This window comes from Myotis brandtii, unplaced genomic scaffold (assembly GCF_000412655.1).
Source record: "Myotis brandtii unplaced genomic scaffold, ASM41265v1 scaffold468, whole genome shotgun sequence".
NCBI classification, from domain to species: domain Eukaryota; kingdom Metazoa; phylum Chordata; class Mammalia; order Chiroptera; family Vespertilionidae; genus Myotis; species Myotis brandtii.
This window is the reverse complement of record NW_005367874.1, coordinates 981,177-995,747: the sequence shown is the minus strand read 5'-3', so window position 1 is coordinate 995,747 and position 14,571 is coordinate 981,177. Positions and strand designations below refer to the sequence as shown.

At 39.9% G+C, this 14,571-nt stretch overlaps 1 protein-coding gene across 1 annotated transcript in view; it reads right to left on the bottom strand.

Annotated features, from left to right (window-relative positions):
- Positions 1 to 7,857: 7,857 nt before the first annotated feature.
- The window catches only part of TMEM135 (transmembrane protein 135), a 219,920-nt gene continuing 213,206 nt past the window's right edge, over positions 7,858 to 14,571 (bottom strand). The window contains exons 13-15 of the mRNA XM_005875638.2: positions 12,659 to 12,757; positions 11,818 to 11,885; positions 7,858 to 9,951 (exon numbers count right to left, since the gene is read on the bottom strand). Of these exons, the coding sequence (XP_005875700.1) occupies positions 9,819 to 9,951; positions 11,818 to 11,885; positions 12,659 to 12,757 (300 nt within the window). The 3' untranslated portion in view covers positions 7,858 to 9,818. The remainder of the gene's footprint in view (positions 9,952 to 11,817; positions 11,886 to 12,658; positions 12,758 to 14,571) is intronic.

Sequence of the window (14,571 nt, the reverse complement as noted above, 5' to 3'; positions counted from 1 at the left end):
GCTATAACACTTCTGGGGGGGGGGGGTTACCTTAAAGCTATACTATACATCTTTTAACTTATTGCCATTTTCCTTCAAGTAATATTATACCACTTCATGTACAGTCTAAGACTATTACCATACAATACCTCCATTTCCCCTTCCTAAACTGTGTAGTTATGTTTTACTTTGAAATGTGTTATAAACTCCACAATAAATGGTTACTATTTTTGCTTTCAGTAGTCAATTATCTTTCAAAGAAATTTACAAATAATATAAAGGTTTTCATATTTATCCATATATTTACTACATATCCACATGGCATTATTTTATATCTGTTAGAAAGACTTAAAAACACTTCTTGTAGTACAGGCCTGCCAGTGATGTAGTCATTCAGCTTTTGGATATTTGAAAAAGCATTTGGCCTCTTTGTTTGAAAGATGTCTTCACTGAATACAGGAATCTAGGTTGACAGATTCGGTTTTGTTCCTTTTATCATTTTATTAAAGATGTTGCTCCACTGTGTTGCGGTTTCCACTGTTTCCGATGAGAAGTTTCCTGCCATTTTTATCTGAGCTCCTTCCCTGTATGTAACATGCACTGCCCCTCCCCCATGCCATTTTCTTTTTATTACTGGTTTAAACGAACTTAAGATGTGCTTGGTGCAATTGTCTTCATGTCTCTTGTCCTTGAGTTCATTAAGCTTCTTGGATCTGTGAATTTATAGTTTTCATCAAATTTTTTATAAATGTTGGACATTGTGTCTTCAAATGACTTGAAGGACAATGAAAACACACAATAAAAACATTTTTCAGACCTTTTCCTTTCTCACACCTACGTCCTCTCCTCTGTTTACCAGGCTGCCTGAAGTGACCCAGTTTATGGAAGCTCTGACCACTGTTTGTCATGTGTCACTCAAATCGTTTGGAGTAGTTTTTACTGGTAAGTCTTCACATTCTATAACCTTTTCTTTTGCTTTCTACTCCATTGTTAATTCCACCCGGTGTATTTTTAAAACCTCAGATGTATTTTTCATCTCTTTCATGTTATTTTCTCATCCTTTTTATATCTTCTGTGCCTCTACTTAACATGCTCAATCTCCTTTCTACTTCTTGACCACTACCTTCTTGACTACGGGGCATGTAGTTACAATACACTTTTGTACAAACAATAATTGTATTATTTGTGTCATTTCTGGGTCTGTTTCCTTTTCTCCCCCCCCCCAACCCCACCCCCTTCTCTTAGTGGTTGTATTTTCTGACTTTTCACATGCCTGGCCATTTTTTATTAGATGCCAAACATTTTGAATTTTACCTTGTTGCATATTGAACATACCTGCATCCCTATATTCTTATACTTTGCTCTAGGAGATTGTTACTTAGAAACGGTTTGATACTCTTGAGCCTTTAGACCATGGCTAACTTTGCTCTCCTACTGAAGCAAAACATGTCAGACTCTCCTATCCAGAGCCCTCTGAATTACAGTTTTGTTTTCTACTCTGGCTAGCAGGGACACAAACTCGGCGTTGCTTTGTGTGAACTCCTTCTGCAGCCTCAGCGGTCTCCTCCCGTGCATAGTCTCACAGGGGACCCTCTTCAGAGCCCTCTGCTTTCCTTCTGTGCAGCGCACTCCTCTCTTGTACTCCACCCTCTGAGCTTCACCCACTTTGGCCTCTCTGGACCCCAGGTCTGTTTCCTCAGCTCAGGGAGACCTCTGGGCTATGCTGTGGTGCTCTCTCCCGGAGCTGCAATCAGCTGGGGCAAGCACAGGACCTAACCCATTTGTTTTCCTTCTCTCTGAGCCCACTGCCCTGCAGTGCTTGATGTCTAGTGTCTTAAAACTGTTGTTTTGTATATCTTATCAGGAATTCTTTTAATTTTTTTCAAGTGAGAAGATAATTCCAGTTCCTGTTCTTCTCTCTGAGGTAAAAGTAAATGTCAAAACCATTTCAAAGGCAAGATTTTTATTACAATGTTATATGATTACTTTTACGGAAGGGGAGTGAAGATGCCACTTCTGAAGAGGTACAGTCATGTTCTGAAGGGAGAGAAACAAGCAAACGTTCAACTCTTAGAGATCCGAACTCAAATCCCAGTATTGCCAACTGGGGCAAAGCACCAGCCTCTCTGATCCCCAGTTCTCCCATCGGTACAACAGCACTAATAACATCCGCCTCATAGGCTGTGAGGTCTGGATGTGATGTAAGCAATTTGTTATATGTCAAAGGCACCTCAGACATTGTGGTTTCCTACTTTTCCCCCTAAAAGTGAGACAAGAAGCTATTTGTAAGGGACCTGCCTCCATGGATAAGAATGATCCCAAGCCTTTCCTTCTCAAGTATCTTAAGATCCCCGCTGTTACAGGAAAATAATACTCCTAATGTGCTCCTGAGAAAAACACACATGAAGGGTAGCCCTAGGAAAGCTGCCTCTGACTTTCTACCCTGTGGAAATGAGGGGGAAGGAAGAGCCTGTGTCCTGCCCTGTCTACTTGTGGTTTGGATTTGGCAGTTTTCTAAGTGGGGAACAATCCAGAATTCCAGCTGTGTCAGGAAAAAGCAAACAAATGAAACAGACGACAAATCATTTCTCTAAGACCTGGAGCCAAACTGGCTTAGCTGCTGGAGTGGCAGTAGAAGCCAATTTCCCGGAGTATTTACAAAGTCATTTGTAAGGATAATATCTTCCAGACTTTTACGGAGAGGGCTAAGGACAGACTTTCAGTTGCAGATGCCACAGAGTTAGCACGTATTCAACAGGCAGTTGCTGAGACTACCATCTCCCACCAGAACCCTCTCCAAACCTGACTGAGGCACAGAGGAGGGGGATACGCTGTGGTCTTTGCTCTTCAAATATATCCCACAATCTAAAGAAGCAACAGGGGAGTACACAGCTAATCAAAGTCAACTGGAACGTGTTTTGTGGGGGGTACTGGCAAACTGCTTCAGGAAGACAGAGATGAAAGATCAGCAGAACCTTCGAAGAGGAGATGCTGAATATTTTAGGATACATACAACATAGAGGAGGGGAGGAAAAGGGAGCTTTCAAATCAAAGGAGGGAGGCATACCCTGGGAAACGAATCTGAGGCCTGATCTATGTAGGATTGGAATGTGTCACTCAGAAATGTTTTTAGCTGTAAGAATCCTTTACTAATACAGTCTTGAGCTATGGAGGATTGTGTTCTCTAAACGCTCTGAGGTATGTGGTTACTGGCACTGACTCAGTGGCTCAAGAATGTCATCTGCGAGGCAGGTTCCCTCCATTTTTCTGATCTGACATCTCTGACATGGTGGTTTTTCATCTTTGTATTTTTCACCTCCTATTTGCAAGATTGTTGCCACAGATCCAGATCCCATTAACTGGTGTTCTGAACAAGAAATCAAGTTCTTTAATCAAGGGAGAAAAAATTTGCCAAGAGTTCCCCGGTTTTCCATTCCATCTTATTGGCCCCAAATGGGTCTTGTGACCACTGTCAGAGGAAAGGTGGGAAACATGTCGGGACAAGAAGAAAGACGTGACATGAAAGGCCTAGAAAAAAATATAATCCCTCCCCTGGGGCTCAGCAACTTGCTGCTTTAAACAAAATCAGAGCTTGATCAGCAAGGAAGAGGATTAAACAGCCAGTAGTTGGGCAATTAATAACTGACTGCAATCCCATTTTTGAACGTTAATCCAAGTTACAGAAAGAGTTCTAGCGAGAAAAAAAGATGCTGATGATTCAATTATGCCTCCAGTTTTTAGATTTATGTATCCTGCCCTCCTAGGATCTGAGAGAACCTTACTGCTCTTCCTGAGAACCACGGGCTCCCAAAAACTGCAGGCTCAGACCCAGATGCGACTGAATTTCTGTAGTTTTGAAGAAATTTGTAGTTTTCAGGTTTGCAAGGACAGAGTTCACCTACATTACAAATTAAATTTCAAAAGGATGATTACAAGCTTTACTCATATAAAACCTCTCTTAACACATTCAGTACATTTCTAACTTGGTGAGGAAATAACTGCTGTTTTTTCTTAAGCATCACAAGGCCGTCCAACCATTCATGCCACCAACACTGACTCTGACAAAGCCAAGTACCTGAGCAGTCAATCCCTCCACTTGACCACTGGCCTCCAGGCAGGTTTCTATTGGTAACCAGGCTGCAGACATGGCCCCTGCTGTCTTAGTGCCGAGGGGGATCCCTTTCCTCCCCCTTTACAGACCGTCTCTTCAGCAGCCAAGTTTGACAGCATACACCTGCCACACATGTCAAGGGGACACAGTTCCAAATACTCCTGCTCTGAATGAACCCCTCCGGCTCACTTCTGAGGGAAGAGGAGAAGAGAAGCGACCTGTTTCTTTACAGACTCAACAACATTCCTGCAGGCTCTTCCCCGATCAAGTGTCAGCCAATGTGGCCCCTCCAATTCTCCCTGAAGCAAACGAGAAAATACAGGGTGGGGCAAAAGTCGGTTTACAGTTGTGAGTACATGGAACACTGAGGTTATTCTTGTATTATTACTACTGTGGTATTGTTTTCCATAGGAACAACTGGAAACCTACTTTTGCCCCACCCTGTAAGTACTTCTCCAACTGCAGAAATAAATGGCCAAGATGTGGTAGAAAAGCGCGGGCTTGGGAAGGTAAAGAAAGACGCAGAGGGGAAGAGGGAAGACTTGAAAATGTTTATTGTATCTCCTCACCCATCCCTTTTGGCACCCCATCCCATAATGACCAACAACAGGATTACTTCATGCTTTAAACCTTTTTAGACTGTTGGCGCCAATCCCTCTCTAGCCACAGGGTCCTCCTGTGGACCAAATCATCTGAAAAGAAAATACACTCAAGGGATAGACTGATGACTGGGAAGTTTAATAGGCATTGAGGAAATGGGGTTCAGAAATTGCCTGGTCCAAATTCAGGGGCAGAGGAAAGTAATACTGCTGGGTGACCTCAGCCAATACAGGTCCACAGGCCCCCTGTGCAAGCCTGGGCCTCCTCACCCTGGAGATGCTGAGGCTGGCAGGGAACTACCTCCTGCCTGGGGGTTTCTGACAAAGCTAGAATGCTAGGCTCTGGAGGGGTAGGTAGCGGTGGGCAACAGACTGAACAACAACAACAAAACAAACAGGCAAGCACAGTGGCTTGTGTGCTGGAAAAAGAGTACAAATTGCACCTGGCCTGATGCTGCTGCTGTGGACTAGATAGATGGATGGATAGATAGATAGATAGATAGATAGACAGACAGACAGACAGGGTGTGTTATTACTGGGATTCTCAGGTTTGAAAGGATAAAGCCCAATATATGATTTCACTTAGGGAAAATAATGGAGGAAGCAGTAGGAAATAGCAAAGGAGTTCTGTCCCTTCCCTGTAACCACAGCAAGACTCAGGTGATGCTATGGGGCTGCTGAGAAGAGACTGACTGTCCTGGATTTAAAGGGCCCGAGTACAGAGGAACATCCTTCCACGTCTGTATGCATAATCTGCAGTTATCCTCCATCCCTTCCTGCCTAAGAAATGCAGTTCCATCAAAAGTCTCTGAACCTGGGAGATGTTTCCTTCAGAACCCTCCCCTCCCCCGCCCTCCCACACACACCCCAGCTGTCACCGAAGGGAGCGACAGAGCACTCTCCTTCAGGACGAGTAGCTGCAGGCTGTCACAGCAGCCCACAGAAGAAAGGCTCGAAGAAGTGGGATGAGGAGTGGGGAAGGGCAACAAGTGGTCAGACATAAAGATTCCAAGGCCGGGAAAGAGGAGAGGAGCGAGCTGGGGCACGGGGGCGGAGGAGAGAGAGCTGCCACATCAGAGAGCAAGAAAACGGTTACCAGATATGCTTTCCTCCAATAAAGCCACTTGCTTCTCACTCAGTGCGAAACAGCACACATTCCTATTCCCCTCGGGGCAGCCCGAGGACACACGCCACATCATGGCCAGGCTCCCGCCCCTCCGCTTCCAGAGGCCACCCGTCACTGTCCGTCACATTTCCTTGTAGTTACCCTTTCACACTACAGAGCTATTACAGTCGCCTGAGAGCATAGCTTGAAACAGAAACACAGCCTCCACCCTGAGGTCCCCTAGTGCCAGCTGAGGGAAGTACCACGGGGCCCCAGGATCCAAGCCCGGCCTTCTGATCTCAGGTCACCTCAGTCCCTGACACCCCTTTTCTTGATGATTCCACAAGAAGGATCTGCAAAGCTAGCTAAGGCATCAACAGGACAAGGCTATGAAGAGGAAGGCACAGAGCTGAGGTAACTATACGAACAGGCTCCTGGCATCCGCGATTAAGCTAACCCTACTTACTTCTCAGTTTCTGCCCAATCCTACCAAAAGAAAAAAAAATTTCATTTTGCCTGGCAGGTGTGGCTCAGTGGTTGAGCCAGGAGGTTCCAGTTTGATTCCCAGTCAGGGCACATGCCCTGGTTTCCGGTTCGATCCCCAGTAGGGGGCGTGCAGGAAGCAGCCAATCAATGATTCTCTCTCATCATGGGTGCTTCTATCACTCCCTCTCCCTTCCCCTCTGAAATATATATGTATATAAACAATATTCATTTCTTATACTTTCGCTGTTTGTTTTTTCTTGGTCACTCATTTTCAGTTAAAATTCTCTATCTGAAAATGAATATGGAGGAGACAGTCAGCAGCAGTTCAAGGTGCCGGGGGAGATAAAGTTCATCAGGTATATCTTAGCGAGGTCACAGTTCAGGAATGGACACTTTTGCCTTCATGGAACAAAATGCCATCCATGTAAGCATGATTTTGTTGCCCTGTCAAACTACTTTCTACTTACACAAATGGAAATAAATCACAGGGAGCATTCAAGGACTCTGAACTTGGTGGCTTCTCAGATTCAAAGGCAGCAAGAACACGGGGCACTGCTCCCTGGGGGCGCGCACCCTCTGCCCTGCCTGGAGGACGCCACCACAGGAGGATACCATGTGAGCAAGCGATGAAGCTCCCTGAGGGTCAGGGAAACTGATTCCCATTAACTATGCGTTGGCAGAGGGCTCAGAAACTCAAGGATGTGGTGAAATACACGCAGAAGGAATTTTGTCAGCATAAACAACTAAATCAAATGTTAGCCTATCCACAAGGAGACGATACTCAAGCTCAACAAGAAAACACTGCATGACAATGAACCAATTTGGGTTTTATAACAAAAGACATGTTCATTCTAGAAAAAAGTAAATTGTAAAATCTGAGACCAAAGAATAAAATTTTAAATTAATAACCATCGACTAAACAACAAATGAAGGCAAGAAATAAACTCAGTATCAGCTGAGTGACAATATTTAGAGATCAAGAAAAAAATTATTGAAGTAAACATGAAATTTATAAAAAAGATAACTGAACCAAATGTTTTATTGCAGAAATGAGTAATAAAATGGAATTAAACTATCTGATGAAAAACTGGTAGGAATCCAACAGATTTGAGACAATTTGTTATCTTATAAGTTCAGTCTGTAGTTGGCTGGTACTAACTCTAGGATTTTATTAATACAGGAAATGGCAATGAAACAACCATAATACTACTAATTACTCCAATGCACTGTTTTTCAATTGACATAAAGATGTAAGAAATGTAAGGGGGCATATTAATATTTAATATAATCAGTTCTGGTGGGAAGTTACCATACGCAAAATTTATTCAGCGTATAAATGGAGTAGAAACATATTTTTGGAATGGAGACATATATTTGCCTTTATTTATGATGCCAAGTTGTCAGTCAATACCTGATTAGTTAGAGGTAGAGAGAGATTCATTTTGATTGTCTTCAGGAACGCAAAAATACTTTCTGTGTGTTTGCTCAAACAACTCCACTTCGCAGTCAGTCCCAATCAAGTCAAACCCGCCTTCTCTATTCACCAGTGCAAATCAGTTAAGTAATCATTCAAGCTGTACATTCACTATTGTATTCTGGTTCATGATGGTTATTTCATTTCACATTTTATATAAAATAAAAAATGACTGTCATGTGTAAAAAAAAAAAAGAAATAAAAAAGTAAATCATAAAAATGCACCTTTTAAACCAGTAAAATTTCACCAACCCCATCATAGTTCAGTAGAATTTGTCTTCCAATATCATAGCCTTTTAATGTCAATAAAAACAACTTATGGATGAAAATGTCTTTTCTTTGAACCAGCAGAAAGATGTTACAGACAGTTTCTAAATGGAGAAAATGAGGTACCGGCAGCAGAGCTTTCTCCCCTGCTGTCATGCTCCATTTTACAAGTAAACCCAGTACTAATCACCATTTTGATTCCAGTGAATAAAAACTTAAAACTTAATTTATTAATCAATTTTGAAGTCTGAAACCAAAATGATCTTTTAAACAGTACTGCCTAAGAGACAAATCAATTCTAAAAAGTTAACCATAATGCAAAATTTTGCCCAAATTAAAGAGTCGCTCTCTGTTACCATGGCACCAGAGTCTGTCTTGCTGTTGGGTTTCAATTTTCCATAACAACCAAGGGTAGGATTACATGTAAACAGAAGTGTACAAGGCTTGATGAAATTGAATATGGAGGATTAAGCATTTTTAAATTCTGGGTTATAATTCTTGTTGCGACACAAGTCCCACTGCATAATTAATTTACAATGGCTTAAAACTTTTTGGCAACAAAATTATATTTAAAAATATACCATCACCCTTATATTAACTGTAGACATCACAACCACTTGAGCCTCTGAAAAACCCTAAGAGTGATGCTTTTTCAATCACATCTGTCTTGAACTAACTCAAAATCAGCGGTGACGGATTCTGTCACTTCTTTATTCTAACAGGAGTAAAAATGGTGACAATGGTTTTTTTGAAAAGAGGCTAGAGAACCTGAAGGCCATTAGTGACATAGTGAACTCTTGAACAACCGCTGGATTTTTACACTTTTTAGTTGTAAAACATCCACCGTGTAGGTGAAAGAGCTGAGAGGAAACAAAACTGCCAAACCTGCCCAAACGATTTCTGTTTCAGAGAATGCTGATCCCTTCTAAGTCGACAATGGCATACAGATGTAGCTATGAAAAATTCAGTCCTTATAAATGAAAGCAAGCATAACAAACCTACAGGAGGTTTCAAAGTAATTTCACTTGCTTTTAAATATTCAAGTGTAATATTTCTGCAAAAGATTAAAACATACATTTCAATTTTATCAGTTATGTCAACTTCCATTTGTACCTAATCTGCCATCAGCACATAGGTTCTCTGGGCTGCAAAACAGCCCGGCTGACCATGGAGAGAGATGAGGGTGCCCGTGGAAGAAGAGTGGATGCCACGGCATTTATCCAGACAGTAAGAGACCCGCCTCTGAATCCCTGCAGTGAGGACGGCCACTTAAATCGCTCTACACTAAAGCAGCATTGTCTGTGAAGAGTCGCTTCATACCCATAGCATTTCACTACTCAAGTCACCAAGTCAAAAGTTCCAAAAACATACAGACCGAATCCATGTACCCATGAGCCTTGTATCCTAAAATGTAGAAATATTCTCAGTTTTAACCAAGAATTATCCTGGAATGAACTAAAATCATCGTTTAAAGTAATTTTAAGTATATCTTATTTTTTACATAGATTATTTAATATTGCTTGTTGACATAATTTAATCAATAATATATCATAATGTCAACCACTATAGTGATCTAGAATCAGATTCTGGCTACAGAGGGAGCTTAATTATTAAGCAACACTTTCCTAAAAAGCTTCTGTATTTCTGATTGGTAAGAAAAACAAACAAAAAAGAGCATCTCTCATTGCAATAACACTGAAATTCAAGCTCAGGCCCCCTTCTTTTTGTTCAACATAATTAACTCTTCAGGATAAAATAATGGAACGTTAAGACACAATGAATAAATTACAGCCATCTTCAAGAAAACTCGATGGGCAACTCTGGTGTTACAGTAGTGTATCTTGGATCCAACCTAGGGATAAAATCCTGAAAGTGTTTAGATGCACCAGTACCAAAAACATCAAGGACTTTTCGGTTCATGACAGCAAATCTGTAAAACAGAGGACACAGTAAACAAGTATTTAATGAGTTTATAAAATGAGATGATTCACTCTACCTGACTTATGAGATGAAAAAAGAGAAAAGGCTGACATGGCAAAAGACTCACTGTCAGACTCTCTGATACTCTTCCTCAAGGTGCACTGTCCGTATTTTCTTTAAGGAGATACTAATCCCCAGGCTGGAAACCCCAGAGATTACCATCATTCTTTCAAACCCTTTCTAATAGATAATGTCAACAGAAAAATACATTCATGACCATTTTTCTGATGGATGAAATCACAAGAAACTAAATAAACAACGAATGGGCTAACATTTACCGAGGCAACGTTATTAAAGGTAATTTCTCTCATAAGTGATTTTAATGCCTCACAACAACAGAAAACACATCCAAATGAGCAAATATTTAATAATTAAAAGATAATCAGCACATAGGTTTTCAAAAGTCTAATAGGCTCAACAGAGTTAAAGCACACCCTCATTTTATCCGTCCCCTAACCTAAGAGATTCAAAGTTTTTAAAAGACACAGATCTAGCTGCTGTGCGGGAAGGACCCTGAGTGGCCGGGCCTGTCCAAAGCACTTCCTTCTGGAGAAGAGAGCAGGGAAATTCCCTTTAAGTCATTAGCCAGCATCATTATTCTAAGCTAAAGGGAAGTATCAAGCCAGACTGCCGGGCTCGTATCACAGGCCCGTCGCTTACTAGCTATGTGACTCTGGAAAGCTATTAACATCTCTGTGCATCTCAGATATGTAAAATCGGGGTGATTTCAGTACCTACCTCATAGTTACTTTAAGGGTGAAACACACATGTATGGATATGGAAGCTGTATGTGTACATATGTGTGTATCTTAAAACCATATCTGGGACATAATAAGCACTATACAACTGTTTTCTATTATTACTACTAATGGTGGTAACATTAATAGCAGCAACAATTTACTGAGTATCTATTAAGTGCTAAGTGCTACTATCAACATCTAGATTTTCCTGCAACCTTACAAAGTATGTATTATTGTTTCATGGTTGAAAGAAAAAAACTGAGGCTCATGAGAGTAAACAACTTTCCCACCAGCGACACAGCTAAAGGAATCGGAGCTGACAAACCTAGGCCTATCCGACTCCAATGCCCATGGTCTTTCTAGGAGGTCAAGCTGCCTCCCAAAGAATCAGATTAAGATAAGGAAATGCTAACAAAGACAATATAGAATCTATAATAATAAAAGCATAATATGCAAATTAGACCGGACGTCCCTCTGGACGAAGCCAGGGCTGCGAGGGAAGCCCATGTCCCAGTTGCCTGCCAGCGGCCAGAGGGAAGCCTGGGTCCCGGGTGCCAGAGGGAAGCCGGTGCTGGCAGCCGGGGGAAGGAAGGCCTACTCTTGTACTAATTTTATGCGTCAGGCCTCTAGTAAGATAATAAAGATAAAGGACGGTATGGTTACACTATTAGGGAAAAGAATGCCATTGTTTTTCCAAAATAGAAATCAGTTCATTGTTTAGGCATCATTTCTTATGAAGCTGTTTAATATTTTTAATCAAAAAGAAGAGATCAGACATTTTAAAAGTGAGACTTAAGTATGTTATATAGCAACTAATTTGCAAATCAACATGATATTAATCTACAACACTTAAAATATCTAAAATAATATAGGGGAAAGTAATCAAAATAATGTTCATTAAAAGAATACCCCATGTTATTCTTATTAAGTTGGTCATATTTTATTTATATCTAGATATCCTACTTTACGAATAAAAGAATATTCCTGTAAAGAGACCAAAAGATTCAAGATCTTTCTTATGAAAAAAAAAATCTTACTTTGTTTCTATGATCAGTTAAAACATCTCCGTCACTTACCTGCCCTTGGTGAGCCTTAAAAGGAACTTCCAGTAAGACGGTCGCAGATTCTGAACTTCCATGACGGCCTAAGATGAGAGTATTCAGTATTAGACTTCCTTCAGTAAATGGCAAAGATTATCAGCAGTGTTAGGCCACAGAGTAGTTTACCTCTATTTTTATTGCTCATTGTGTTTTAAAAATGACAGTGATGACCATAATAAAAAACATGTATTTATGTTTAAGTTGATAACTATCGTCTTTGAAAATATTGCTTGGGAAATAATCATTGAGTTAATTAAGTCAGTATTACAGGAAGCATTTACTGAATACCCATTAGGTAGCTGGCACTTCACTAGTTATAAGTTATTGTGCTGAAAGTGCAAATAAAAGCTGTCCCCCAAATTTTCCAACAGCCCTAAAACCATTAACATCAATAATGATGATTATAGGATTTAAAGAGATTGAACAATGCCTCTATTAAGCAAGATTTTTACCCTTATCCTCACTGCCTGAGTAATATTGTAGAAATGCAATTATTCTTATTTATGACTATGGTATCTTTTTTCTAAAAGAAGTGTAATTAAATTGGGCCATTCTAGCCAAGGTACTAAAGTAATAATTTACCTATAAAAATTGCACTCTATTTAAACCTAAAAATTGTGCTCATAAACAGGAACTGGCCCATTAAGTTAATATGTTTAATGATTTGAAACTTGCAAGCTATCTTGCTAAAAAACAAAAAAAATCATAAAATGTAATAAATAAAAATGTTCCTAGGCCTTTATTTTCCCCCCATTGGTTCAATGAACATTAAAAAGAGAAATAATTCTATTTTCTCATTTCAAAAAGCTATACTTACTGCCTGGAAGCAAATTGCTGTAGAGATGGAATAGATGATAGTATCTGCATGGGGGAAATAGGGAACTTTGCCTGCTTCAATGCCTTTGAAATACATTGTCTGCAAAACAAGCATAATGCAAGACTTATAAAGAAAACAACTTTAAATAGCATTAACAATGTAGTTGAGCAATATGCTTCCTATCTAAGTCTTTTTCTAAATTTTCAAAATCCTAACAATTCTTTCGAGGATCAAATAATAGGTCACATCTTCCACAACAGCATTAAGTGTTAGCCTTTCCCCCCATGCCCTCATTTTCTTACCCCAAACCCCAGGTACCAATAATAATACTTTTCTGTAAAATTCTATGTCACTTTACTTCTACCTCTTTTACATCATTTACTCTTCAATGCTTTTGCAAAATGCTCAGGTCTTCCATTCCCTGTTATATCTATTCATTCATGCATTAAATATTTAATGGTGTTTGTTTAACTATATGCTGGACACTATGCTAGGAGCTAGGGTCTGAAAATGAATAAAAATGGTTAGTGTATAACAGAAATTATTAATGCACTCTACTGAGGCTGTAACATAGCTACACAGGTATATATAGATATCATAAAGCCTCATTAGATATGTGTCTGTGCATATAAATTAATAATAAATAAATATATTTTGGCTCCCCAGAGGAGAAAGCAACTAGTCTGTCTAGGACCATGGAGAATTTCAGAAATGACTACATTTGAGTAGTGCTTCTCAAACCATCTGCATAAAAACAAACAAACAAGCCAAAAACTTTAAAATATGTCCAGTTGTTATGACTTGATACTTTTATAATACAACAAAAACAAATTACTAGAAAGACAAATTTAAAACACACAAAATTGAACTGAATTTTCACTATTATATTCAAAAGATAATTACTCTGTCAAGTGGCTACAAAAGGGTCCAATTTCTGACTCTCAATGTCTCTATTTATCCTGTCATCACTGGAAACAGTTCATGGACTAGTACTGGTCTACGCCCCTAGTTTTAATAGTGTTGAATTATAACAGGCATAGGATCAACAACTAGATAAGAGAGAAAAAGCAGGGCTAACAAGCAGGTGCAAGTACACAATATATATGGGGAACAGCCAGCTAACTTATATGGACAGAACACAGAATAATTCATGGAAACTGGTTTTCTAGAACATGGGAACAATAAAGTAAAACTAGTTTAAAAGAGAATGATGTTATAAAAGGGTGGAGGGATGTTCAAGAAGATATGAGTGTTTCATAAAATAAAGAACCTAAAAGATAATTTTTTCCATAAAAAATGTGATCTGTATAGCTGACTTTTAATTAATATTCATTTTAATAAGCATTTTAATTTTCATTTAAATATACAGCATTTTAATATACAATTAACTTCAATCTACAAGATATGTGCAAAGAATTACAATCTACTTAAAATCCTAAGTAGATCGATCTACTTACAAATCAAGATAAACATTGACCATTATTTTGAAAGTAATATGACAATCTACACTAATAAAAGAGAAACATGGTAATTAGCATACGACCGCTACCCTTCCCATTGGCTAATCAGCATATCCTTATGCAAATTAACTGTCAGCCAAGATGGCGGCCGGCAGCCAGGCACTGAAGCGAGCAGGGAGGCTTGCTTGCTCCAGTGACTGCGGACTCCAACGTTCCCCGCCTAACTTGCCGGCCTCTCAGCTGCAACTCTGAGCAACTATGTACTATGTTGCAAATAAGAAGCTAAATAAAACCCCAGAAACCAGCCGGACTGAAAGCCAGCCGGACCGCAACATTGTATCGATGTTTTCAGCAGCGAGGCCTCAGAGCTAAAGCTGGCCCAGAATAAAAAAATAAAAGAAAACAAGGAGCGGTTGGAAGCTCGCCAGCCGGAAAACAGCCCTCAGCCCCTCA